This window comes from Poromitra crassiceps (assembly GCF_964638095.1).
Source record: "Poromitra crassiceps genome assembly, chromosome: 26".
Classification (NCBI taxonomy): Eukaryota; Metazoa; Chordata; class Actinopteri; order Beryciformes; family Melamphaidae; genus Poromitra; species Poromitra crassiceps.
Window position 1 is genome coordinate 2,723,428 of NC_139640.1, and position 13,268 is coordinate 2,736,695.

Genomic DNA, 13,268 nt, shown 5'->3' on the forward strand with positions numbered 1-13,268 from the left:
TGCCTACAAACATGGACGGCTAGTAGGCTACCGCATGCTTCTATCAAGCACAAATCAACTGTGTGGGAATCGAAATGGCAACTAAAAGTTGTTTCATAACACAAACACAAGTGAAACATTTGTGAAAAAGTACCTTCTTACTTATCACAGTGTGTGTGTCTTTGTGCGCCGCCATGTTGATTGTGACGTCAGAGTGTTTATCTCGGGAAACTCGGGCTTGGTGGATGCTGCCCGAGTTTCCGACTCCGAGTTCCGTCTTGAACGACCGTTCCATTGCACTTTTCCCTGTCGGAGGTCATTTTTTCCGAAATTCCGAGTGCAATGGAAGGCGCGGTAAGAACCTTTAACTCAGTTTAAAGCAGCTACGAGCAAGATTTTCGATTGTTATTAAAGTCTAAATTTAATATCAATGCATCACATCTTACCTCTAATAGTAGACGAGACCAACGCCGAGTAGTTTCGCTTGAACCCCGAGTGAATGGGCCAGTGTTAGTCTCTCTGTGGCCAGGGCAGATCAGGAAGTGAAATGAAACGGTTTGCAGCAGCCACTTCGGCCATAACCACAAAATAACTTCCAAAAAACCTGTTAGAATATAACGAGAGATGTTCAAGAGAGTATGCATGGCGTTCTGCTTGTTTATGTTATGTTGCTAGGCAGCGCGAACGGGTGAAGGCAGGCAGCTGCGTTTCACTTCCGGGTTTCACTTCCGGGTTTATGCCAATTTGCACCAGAACGCTCACCACACATCAGCTATCGGGGTGGAAAGTTGAGGACTGAATGTGCCAATTAAGTAATGAGGGATGATTAGGTGGCCATGATTGAAGGAAGGCCTGTTTTTGGTGGAATTCATTCCATTTAGGTGTTCCAGTGCCAGGAGTCAGGACCCTCATTAATGTTATTGGTTATACCTGCTTTACTTCCTGCTTTACCACATCAAAACAGTTGCTGTGAAATGGGTCTATTATCATAGTGCCTCGATATATCATCAACTCATATGGGATATCTGTGTGCACAGAGGTTTGAAAATAGTTTTTCACATGATAGTAAGATAATCAGTGCTTTTAGATCTGTGAAATTAATGTGCCGCCGATTTTCAACCAGCTTTGCATCATTACAAAATCAGTATATCCGAAAAGTGTAAACGGTTTTGCAGGTATTAGTTAGACAGTTATTGAGAGTTGATTTGGGTTAAGTTGTGGACCAGTGATGTCATAGTTGCAAAAGTCACCATAGGTTTACTGCAACTGACAGTGGTGTCTAACCACAATCACCATGTTCCAAAAACATGATAAGGATACAATAGGAAAGAAAAGACTTGTAAAACTTGTATCCATTGTAAACAATTGATAATCAATCAGATTTGTAAGATGCTACACAAATGTAATGCATTTACCTGTTTGGTAGTCCAAACTACTACTATTACCATAAAAACACTAGTATCTAATCCTCTGAAACTCATGACTCATGATTATTGTAACGGAGGATGCGGTTAATTCATTTCCTGAGGCTTTCTGGTTAAGTGCATCCCCCCTGCTGTGCACCAGCCCTGTAGTTTGTGCCCCTTCTGCTCTGCAAGATCACAGAAAGTAAGTCAGTCTGATCAAACTTGTTTATTTTTGTTTCATTTGGAAACTTTGCTAATGATCGTATTCTGTTTTCAACAATATTATTTTTGACATCGTTTATTTATTTTCTTGCGTAATAGATATCAAACTGATTCTGGTACTGTAATAAAACAATTAAAATGAAAAAAGAAGAAGAAAAACATTCACTGTGAAATACATAGACTGTCTGGGTCAAAGATCACCCCCAAGCTGCCTAAGATGTTCCCATAATAATCTAGGTGTAATGGCCACTATCTCAAAGCAAGGGACAGTGAACACTTGAAATGTAATTCCTGCAAGCCATGCACTTTCACTTCTCCGTACAAGTCTGTATGGGAATGTTTTGTCAAGGGAGCAAGGCTGTGCTTCTCTTCTAGCCTTTCCTCAAACCTCCTTTGGAAGTTATGATATATAAGCAGTGTTGGGGTAACTCATTACAAAAGTAACATATTACATGTAATATATTACTTTTTTGCAGTAACCCAGTAATATAACTTATTACTTATAGGATTTCAGTAATTTTATACCAGTTACTTTGTCAAGTAACTCAAGTTACAAATTGAGTTACATTTGATTAAATCCAAGCACATATTTAAAAAAGATACAATAATTTCCTAATCAAACTATGTGTTTTTATGCAAATAACCACTATAGATGACAATAACAAAAGAAAAGAATAACATTTAGAATTTTGGATTGTTTACACTGACTTCAAGGCGGTTGAAATTATTTTTCGGGGTGGTTCCGGGGCGGCGATGTCATTCTGCTGCTGCTGCTGTTGCTTTGGTGAAAGTAATGCAAAAGTAGTGTAATAAGTAACGAGTTACTCTACACAGACAGTAATATTGTAAAGTAACTTATTACTTTCAAATGAAAGTAACTAGTAATATGTAGTATATTACATTTTGAAAGTAACTTGCCCAACACTGCATAATATAGTATATATATATAACACTTCAAGGACTTTTACATGGACATTATCCTATGGGCACAGGCTATCCCACCCCCATTATGTGTCACTTTAAACAACTTTTACTTTACAATTTATCATTTGAATTTATACTTTGAGATTGTTTTTGGTTTGCTCCATGTTCTGTTATTGGTGTGTTGCTGCGCTGCATACTGCACTAAGTTAAATTCCTTGTTTCTAATGTGATTATACTCATTACTAATCAAATGAATAAATGACATGAATGACATCTGCAGTAGAATTGACATAATAAAGAAGCAAAACGTATTTTTTTTTGTTTTCCATATTAGGTATATTAGTCATGTCTGTCTGTTTTTATTACACAATGTCACGATTTCCTTTAAACAGTCACCCATTCCAGCTACGTTCGTATATAGTATGTCTAAAATATGAGAGGATTCGGTTCCTGAAATTATACTTCTCCTTCCTGATTCGCACTCTCGTCATCTGGACAAAATGTGTTGAGGATAGAAACTGAAAAGGGATGTTTGTGAAAAGCCGATGTGTGTGTGTGTGTGTGTGTGTGTGTGTGAGCAGAGTGTATTGTCTTAACTCTTGGATGGTTTCAGGTGTTCTGATACCTGCTTGTTTACTACAGTATGGGGGATCAGGGCAATCCAACCACAGATGATTACGATGATGATTACTGGGTGAGTGGCTTTTCTTCATCATCATTATGTATCATGTGGTTCTGTCAGCATCAAATGACATGAAATGCACATGTAACTAAAGGTGCAAATAGATTAATATATTTAATTCATATATTGCAATTAGTATTTTTCCATGAAGTCAAAGTATTATTTAAAGTGCATATAATCACCAACAGAGGTCTCAACACACTTCACATAATAATAGATGTTACGGTAAAAGTGCACATAAAAAGTTAAGACACACACAGATAATAAAACAACAGACATGACACTCAATCAATAATAAACAATTAATCAAACAATCACAGAAGCATATACACAAGATTTAAGACCTAATTGGCATGTGCTCCCTACTGTACTTGCACATGCGTGTAAGCAAAGAGCAGAATTGCAACTAAAGACAACAGATGAAAAAGTGATTATACAGTGTAAGGAGACGGTCCAATGTTATGTTACCAACAGCAAATGAGCAAATGCAAATCTCTCCACTCAGATATTTTCATATTACACTCTGAGTCTACAACTAATATCATGCAATATCTAGCAGACGAATCAATGATCTCTCAAGGTTTTGATCAATTAAAATGGTGAAAGCAAAATGATGCACCAACTGCTCTTATAGTGAGGTCCAAGTAAAGATAACATGAAGCTTAGCAAATAGAAAATGTGATTATTCCTGTTATGATCTTGTTTAACTTCACATTATAATTATGCTACCATGTGTAAAGAAAATCACAACTAGAATTGCACTCGGAGAGCGTGTGACCTCCACCAAGGCCAATAGCCCAGTCTGCTATGAAATTTCATGAGTAAAATCAGTTCTTCCTTGGTCCATGCTACACCCTTCCACAAAGTTTCATATAAATTGGACCAGTAGTTTTTCCTTAATCATACTAACAGACAGACAGGCAGGAGACAGAGACAGACAGACAGACAGACAGACAGACAGACAGACAGACAGACAGACAGACAGACAGACAGACAGACAGACAGACAGACAGACAAAATGGCACCGAACTCATAGAGACAGTCTGTGTCTTGTCATAGACGCTGGGGTAGCTGGCTGGGGGCGTGATCAGGGTGGGGGTAAATCCCCCGTTCTATCCATTCATCATCAGTTAGCATTTAGCTGCTAGCCCAGCCCAGGCAGACAGGGTCTGGGATTTAACCCCTGCAGTAAACGCACATCTGAACAGACGTCTATGCACCTGCTTTAGAATCTCCATTCCTGTAGTGTCGAGCTGCAGCACCATCCTTTGGTGAGTCAGCCCATTGAGATGGAGAGATGGTTTTTTTACCCCATTCGCGCGCCAGCCGTAGTAACATTTTGTGGGCGTTCCCACACAGGCCGACTGTCTCTATAACCTGGTGGAGGTGTAGCCTGATGATAAATAAACCATCAATAGGCTATCTTACATGAGGCATTTGTGAAAACACTAAAGTAAACTCTGTTCACATTGCCAGTGTGTTGAATTAAAACGTATCAGTGACGTTAGCTTTTTTCAAATATTTGACAAAACCCTTTCCTCTCTCCTAACAGTATATTGATCCTGCTGATTATGAGAATTCTAACTCCTCGTCCTCGACCTCTGCAACCCCGTGCTTTCAAGACGACATCTACGACTTTGCACGGAGCTACTCCCCCGTGGTGTACAGCCTGGTGTGCATCCTGGCTGTGGTGGGCAACGTGTTAGTTCTGTGCGTGGTCCGGCGCTACCGGAACTCTCAGAGCGCCGGAGCCTGCGCCTTCTCTCTGACCGACACCTTCCTCCTTCACCTGGCCATTTCGGACCTCCTGCTGGCCTTCACCCTGCCCCTGTTTGCCGTGCAGTGGGCCCACCGGTGGGTGTTCGGCGTGGCCGCTTGCAAGATCTCCGGTGCCCTCTTCAACCTGAACCGCTACAGCGGCATCCTCTTCCTGGCCTGCATCAGCTTCGACCGCTACCTGGCCATCGTCCACGCCGTCAGCTCCGGCTGGAAGCGCAACTCCTGCCAGGCCCAGATCGTGTGCGCCATCATCTGGGTGGGGTGCCTCGGCCTGAGCGGGGTGGACATCACCTTCAAGGAGGTGAAGCCGGTGGACTCCTCGGGCCAACTGGTGTGCCAGGTGTGGTTCCCCCAGAACTCCACCAGGCAGTGGCAGGTGGGGCTGCAGCTGGTCAGCATGTTCCTGGGCTTCGGTCTCCCCCTGCTGATCATGCTCTACTGCTACGTCCGCATCTTCAAGGCGCTGTGCAACGCCAGTCGCCGGCAAAAGCGCAAGTCCCTCCGACTCATCGTCTCCTTGGTGTCGGTATTCATCGTCTGCTGGGCACCCTACAACTTCTTCCAACTGACGGACAGTCTTCAGAAGCTGGGCGTGTTCAGCGGCGGTTGCCAGTTTGGCCGCGCGGTGGACATCGGAACTCTGGTGACCGAAAGTCTGGGTCTGTCGCACTGCGCCCTCAACCCGCTGCTGTACGGCTTTGTGGGGGTGAAGTTCAGGAGGGAGCTGGCCAGGATGTGCAAGGAGCTGCTGGGACGGAGAGGAGCCTGGATGGGGAAGGAGAGATGGGGACAGAGGAAGGCGAGAAGAACCACCGGATCTTTCAGCTCCGCAGAGAGCGAGAACAACACCTCCTTCTCCGTCATGGTGTGACATCTGATGAAGACGAGTCAGGGAGGAAGACAGAGATTATTAGCAGGGGAAGTGTGTGTGCGTGTGTGTGTGCGTGCGTGTGTGTGTGTGTGTGCGTGTGTGTGTGTGTGTGTGTGTGTGTGTGTGTGTGTGCGCGTGCGTGCGTGCGTGTGTGTGTGTCAGGAGAGACACATTTCTAGTTTAACAATGATTTATTAACAATGATTAAGTTACACGAGCCTTTAGGCAACATTAAGAATATCTTTGGCGATGAGACTACATCATGACATCAGCATGATAATGACATCATGATCAGTAGGGGTAGTGCAGCCCCCCCCCCCCCCCCCCCACCCCCTCCATTTCTGTATGCTCATGTGTTTAATTTACTCTTCTATAGTGCTTTTCCATCATAATATACCATACTGGAAATATTGCTCAAGTTGACTGTGGTTGTCAGTGAGGTGCCGTGCAGTATACAACAATTTGCTTTGTTGGTTCTGATGGTCCCATATCATAATAAGATTGATAAATCAAACTATTGACTCAAGTTGCACAAAGTCTGGGTATCTGTAGACAAGCACCACATTCTATGCATTCATGTTCTCGCAGAACCTCTTAGGAGAAGTTGTTGACTGTCGTTTTCTATGGCTGCATCTTGTGTAACTTCAATTTCAACACATCCGTATAAGAAAAGCTTGTTCAGCACTTAAGAGTCAGGCTGCGGTTTTAACGCCAGAGGTTCACATCGTATCTCACATCTCATCTTTTTCTTTTCTTTTTTTCTTTTCGTTTGTGCACTTGAATATTTTTGGTTTGATTGGTTCAATATTACAACAGCAGTTGCAGCTATTAAAATGTGGTGTAAAGTTGATATGCTACTCTTGTCATTCAATATAGCTAGTATGATCTTTTTTCCTTCATGAAATGAAGGTTAAAAATGGGTATAAGCTACTAGTCCAGGCATTTTACGCAAATATGTGGGTCAACCTCACACTAATTGCAACAAAACCAAACTCAACTGATTTTGTATCCTCAATATGTCCTCAATGAAGGAAAAAAAGTGTTAAGGAAATGTATGAAGGGAAAGTTTTGAAAATGACCTAAATATGATGGTAGCCTACCAAAAACGTTTTTTGTTTTTTTTAATGTGCCATAATTCTCATCACTTATATCCTGTATGTGTTTTTTGCTTCAAGGAGAAAAAAAATAAAATAAAAAAATAAAACGTTAAAAAATAAATAAAAATACGTTTTTGGTAGCATCATAAGGTCATTTTCAAAACTTTCCCTTCATACATTTCCTTAACACTTTTTTCCTTCATTGAGGACATATTGAGGATACAAAATCAGTTGAGTTTGGTTTTGTTGCAATTAGTGTGAGGTCAAGTGACATTTTTACTGGACTATACATCAAGATTGCTGTTTGTACTGCAGACTACTGCTAAGAGGAAATTAACATCACTTATTGATAATTGATGCTTTTTGTGTGTTTCGAAGCACAACCTGATGATGTAAATACTTTTATAATAAACATTTTATACAGAAGATAAAGTCAATGTCTTGAATGTTGTCTGTTACCTATTGTTGTGAACTGGTACTGGGGGGGGGGGGGGGTGTTGGGGCACACTGTTTATTTTTTTATTTTTAATTAGGCATCTGACCATTAACACTATTAGTAGCCTACTAGAATAAATTATGTATGGATGTCACAGTCTGAAAACTCAAACATTCTGTGGATCCATAAACGCAGCCTCATTCATTGCACAGATCAGCTAAAAATGTGCATTTTAACCCATTGATACCTGATGCAGCATTTGTGTATGTATCCCTTTAAGACCGCGAACCGCGTTAACGCGGTTCGCGGTCTTAAAGGGATACGCACACAAATGAGGGATATACACGCAAATGCTGCATCGGGTATCAATGGGTTAAGTTCAAGTTCAGGGCCCAGTTGCACAAAGCACCTTAGGTTAAGATTTCCCTTAGGGTCCGAGTTAAGGTGTCCATAAAATAGAATCGGCTGCACAAAACACCCTTAAATCTTCTCCATGAGGTTAAACATTTTAAGGAAAACATAAGCACCTAGATGATTTAAGGGTGTTTTGTGCAGCCGATTCTATTTTATGGACACCTTAACTCGGACCCTAAGGGAAATCTTAACCTAAGGTGCTTTGTGCGACTGGGCCCAGGCCCTTGGAAGAGAGTAGTTAAGAGAGTACATTAACTAATACTACATGTTAACTAATACTGAGTGGAGTGTGTTGCTGCTGCTGTGTGTTTAGCTGTCATTCCGTTTCTATGCTGCAGAAGAGGACAAGGCTACGTGAAAAACATTCTTGGAGTTCTGAGATTAATTAGAATTCTGAATTTATTGTGTGGATTAACAATTGACAGACCGCAGTCAGCAAGTTAGACTCAACTCTGCCATCTCTCAACCTCTAAAATAATCAACATGGGAGTCCCTCAACGATGTGTTTTGGCTTCTATTCTATTTATTTTGTATACTAATGACTGTCGGGCATCTGGTTTACTTCATACTTCTTTTAAATATGCAGATGATGCAGCATTAGTAGGGTTCTTAAAACCCGAGAATTCATCTGTAGAGAGTTTTGAGAGGGAGATACAAATATTGATGCAGCGGTGCTCTGATCACTTTCTTGAGGTCAATGTTAAGAAAACCAAAGAGATGGTCATTGATTTTAGCAAGAATAAAAGAAAACAGTTCCCCCCTCCAAGATGAATGGTATAAACCAAAATTAAGAATTTATCGTCTCATTAAAGACAGTTACAGTGTAGAGCCCTATGTGAAGTTTGACTTGAACAGACGGAAAAGATCCCTGTGTGCTCAACTGCGCTCTGGAACGCTTCCATTAGCACTAGAGACTGGTAGGTATAAAGCAACACCCTGAAGAAGATAGAATCTGTGAATATGTGAATTACGCAAAATTGAAAATGAAATTCATTTCCTGTACTACTGTACTGCTTATGATGACGCCAGGGAAGTATAGACCAAATCACCGTGACGTCACCATGTAAACAAATTTACTTCCGGGTACCACTTGGGGAAGGCGGCAGGTTTAAATGTGCGTGTTGTCAAATAAATGCTGTCAAACCCTCTCGTTGTTTTCGGCCGACTACTTTCAATTTAAATGGTTAAACGGTTGGTAAACATGCTTGTCCGACGTATCTAGCCTTTCTTCTGTGTTTGTTTTATGTAGTGTTAGCTAGCTAATAACGTTTGTTAGTCTGTCAAACTCGCTGTTTTTTTGCAGACTCGTAACCTCGCGTCACCAGGCTCTTCTCGGTGAGAGCAGACTCGTTAACGTTACAGACAGAGCTACCGACGCCACGTTAATTTAATTTAGCGTCAAGTCTGGTCCAACAGGTAAATAAGCTAGTCTGGTCTCCACTAACATTAGTGAAAGTGTTGTTATGAATGATATTAAACAACAACACAACACGAACGAACCATTTTTGTCTTCTTTGTCTGTTTTTGTCTTCAACATGTCAGTTTGTGCCGTTCACCGCCATTATAATGTGTGGACCCAGGGGTACCCGGAAGTAAATGTAAACATCCCGCTGATTTGGTCTATACTCTTTAGTCAAATGTCCTCCATTTATGCTGACTTCTTTGAATAGACTACATGCACAACTTCTTTACTTCCTGAAATTAGTACAGCTTCTTTATTTCCTGTCCTACACTATTGGAGGAACTGATTAATCAGGTGTGCATGACCATTGTTGTGACTGCAGCACACCTGACATTAATCACTTCATCCAATAGTGATGACAGGAAATAAAGAAGCTGTACTAATTTCAGGAAGTAGTGGAGTTGTGCATGTATAGCCCATTGGACGATTATGTGAAACTTGAGTTATGCTTCAAAAAAGGAACCTTCCCCACAGCAGAGTTTATTTGTAAAGCTTGGGAGAAAAGACAAAACTCTTTTTGTTTAGTAATTGATGTATTGCTCTGTATTGCTGTGTGAGCAGTACAATGTCCTGCAATCTGTTTTTTATGTACATGTGTCAATGTTGTATTTTATTATTGTATTTTAGTGTGTGTCTTGGAAACCCATTTGGGTTGGGCTCGACGAGGGCATGACACCTTAATAAATCAATCAATCAATCAATCAATCAATCAATCAATCAATCAATTGGCAATTAGTCGAACAGGTCTCTACTTATAAATATCTTTGTGTTGAAAGTGACAACTGTTTAAAGTTCAATGAATGTGCACCGCAGTAAATCCAAGAAACTACAACAGAGGCTGTTCTTTCTGCGGAAACTGAAACATTTTAGAGTAGACCCTCATATTCTGCAGATGTTCTATAAAGCCGTCCTGCAGAGTGTTCTGTCCTCTTTGGCAACATGCGTGTCCAGGATCATGTCAAACTGCAGTGCATGATCAAGACAGCAAGCAGGATCATCGGGGTGGATCAGGTGTCTGCAGCACAGCTGTATGACGACCTTATTCTCACAAAGGCTGATCAGATCCTCAATGATCCTACCCGCCCTCTCCACCTGAAGTTCTGCGTGAGCAGCAGGTCAAATGGCAGAATCCCACAGCGGAAAAAATCAGAACAACAAGATACAGCAAATCATTTGTGCCTACAATTAGAACACTAAATAGGAGATAAGTAGGCTATACCTGTCACCTGGAGAATTTCTGATCCTAACTGTATTTTGTAATGTATTTGTTTTTTGATAGTGACTACAGCGCATAGGTTAGTGGACTTCTACTTTTAATTTAAAAAAATTTGTTTTTTCGTTTTTATACTGTTGGCACTGCCTGATGTGTGTCTATGCGTGCGTGTGTGTGTGTGTGTTATACTGTTGGCACTGCCTGATGTGTGTCTATGCGTGCGTGTGTGTGTGTGTGTGTGTGTGTGTGTGTGTGTGTGTGTGTGTACATTATGTAATGTAACCAAGACGTGTATGACCACATGAATTTCCCCTTGCGGGATAATAAAGTTGATCTTGAACCTTGTGCCTACTGTTAAACACACACAAAACTGTATGCATGATGTTCAGTAAACATCCAGTTGTCATCACAAGATCCAATAGAGACAGTCGGCATGTCTGGGAACGCCCATACAGGCTCTAGGAACGCCCACAATAGACGCTGGGTTAGCTGGCTCAGCCTGGCTGGGGGCGGGGTCAGGGTGGGGTAAAAAAAACCTTTCTATCCATTCTGCAAAGTTAGAATTTAGCTGATAGCCCAGCCCAGGCAGACACGATCGGGGATTTAACCACCGCAGTAAACGCACATCTGAGCAGACGTCTTGTGTTCTGCTCTAGAACCCCCCAAACATGTAGTTTAGAGCCGCAGCACCGTCTTTTGGTGAGTCAGCCCATGAGATATATGGGCGGTTTTACCCCACTCGTCTCTATGTGTTCCTGGGAGGGGAGGAACAAGTCACTTTGGACTCAAATCTATCTTTCGGGAAACACATTAAAAAGGTAAAAAGCACAATTTATTTCAATTTATTTCATTTTAAACAAATCCGGCCCTTCTTAACAGTTGACGATGCAAAGTCATATCTTCATTGTATGTTTTTTTTCCCACATTGAATATTGCTTCACAAACTGGTCATTTGCAGGTGCCACAGTTATAAAAACCCATTGAACAGCTTTTTAATAGAGCCATCAAGGTATTTGCTAGAAAACCACGATCATACCATCACTGTAACATTCTGGATCATACCATCACTGTAACATTCTGGATCATACCATCTGACTGTAACATTCTGGAACAACACCACTTCTTAAGCTTTGAAAATGTCAAGATCTTTAAGAGTGCTTGTTTTATCTACAAATGCCTACATGGTCTAGCCCCCCCTAGTGTTCAGTAATTCATCCACAATAAAATAATCACTGGACCAGGTCAGACACCAGAGGTGACTGTGAGGTCCATCGTAGACTGACCACGTTTGGCCAAAACATCCTGTCTATAAAAGGCAGTCAAACATGGAACAGTCTCCCAGTTTCCTTGAGGGAAAGCCCCACCCTAGCCACTTTTAGATTAAATTAAAACAATGGTTGAAAGCCAGCCAGACATGTAATCACTTATAGTATGTTTTCTGTCGTTTTTGTATTTTTGAGTGTTTCTTTTTTAGTGTGTTCTATTAATTATGTACTATATGTAGCTCTTACTGTTTTATATTCCTCTGTTTTTATGTTTGGTGACTGCAGATGGAATCTAGCCTCGTGCTAAATCCACCACTTTTTACACTTTTACCATGTTTCAGGTGACTGTATCTGTTTCATGTTTGATGTGTTCATTAATTGTGCATTGTCCCGTCCAAATAAACAAATAAAGATTCAAGATTCAAGATTCAAGATTCAAGATTTTTATTGTCACTCCATGGTACAAGTATCACGTGTGAAATTCTTGTGCTGTGGACTTCGTTTACAACATAGTACAAATATAACAGGGCATATGAGTGCAAAAACAACAAGAGACACAACAAGCAATAAGGCAGTATAGTGATAAGACAAGTCAGAGACAGTGGCATATTCACTGCACATAGGTGCATGTCATGTGCATACTTTACTAAAGTAAAGTAAAGTAAAGTAAAGTAAAGTAAAGTGTCCTCAGAATTCTGACTTTAAACAGTGCAGGTGCAGTGGTGGCCTAAAGGTTAGAGAAGGAGCTTGGTCCTGGTCAGCTTTGTATATGTGTGAATGTGAACAGGGCCCTCCTGAAAAACAGAGCATTGCTCTCAGTGAGACTCCTGTATAAATTAAGGCTATACTAAATAAATAAATAAATAAATAAATACAGACGGAAAGAAAGACAGACAGACAGACAGACAGACAGACAGACAGACAGACAGACAGACAGACAGACACACATCTCATAAGTCAATACAATTCTTGTACTCTCACCATGTGTTCCTGTGGTCCATCTGAGCGTTTCCACCCCCCACGACATCACAATAGTGCCATCTAGTGGACAAAGACTCTCTGTGCGGCGCATTTCACATTGCTTTGTTTCGACCTCCACGTTAACAAAGTTAAAGCGACGTCAGAGATAACGAAAATAACACAGGACGCCAAGTGATTCTACCTTCAAAATAAAACGAGTCTAGGACTCGTTTTCAGAACATCAGCAAAAATCGTTCAAAAATAAACAAGATTTTAGTTGAAAGAAGCAACGATCAGTTTTTTTGATACACATATTCCTCATTCAAAAATTGTTTTAAAAATATGTTGGTACTTTCGTGGTACAGGAATAATTAAGAGTTTTATTTCGAAAAATCAATCGCCGGAAACGTGATGTTTTTATTTGACTAGACAAGTTTGCCTGTCCGCATGCCCAAAAGGCTGTGGGGCATATTCCAAATAGTTTAAAAGGTTTGATGCATCTCGATGAGCAGTGCATGATATTTATCCTCTTCCACGAATGGAGAATCCTAACGGGGA

The 13,268-nt window shown here is 41.0% G+C and overlaps 1 protein-coding gene across 1 annotated transcript; it reads left to right on the forward strand.

The window, feature by feature from the left end:
- The first annotated feature begins 3,072 nt into the window (after nucleotides 1-3,072).
- cxcr3.2 (chemokine (C-X-C motif) receptor 3, tandem duplicate 2) lies at nucleotides 3,073-7,361 on the forward strand. Its single transcript, XM_083661344.1, has 2 exons — nucleotides 3,073-3,225; nucleotides 4,766-7,361. The coding sequence occupies exons 1-2, from the start codon at nucleotides 3,175-3,177 to the stop codon at nucleotides 5,861-5,863; spliced, it is 1,149 nt and encodes a 382-aa protein (XP_083517470.1). The 5' UTR covers nucleotides 3,073-3,174; the 3' UTR covers nucleotides 5,864-7,361.
- The last annotated feature ends 5,907 nt before the right edge of the window (nucleotides 7,362-13,268 follow it).

Bases quoted from the DNA above. Each gene is read 5' to 3' on its own strand.
- cxcr3.2 (XM_083661344.1), top strand. From the start codon at position 3,175: ATGGGGGATCAGGGCAATCCAACCACAGATGATTACGATGATGATTAC. The intron at 3,226-4,765 runs GTGAGTGGCTTT...CTCTCCTAACAG, and splicing joins ATTACGATGATGATTACTGG to TATATTGATCCTGCTGATTA.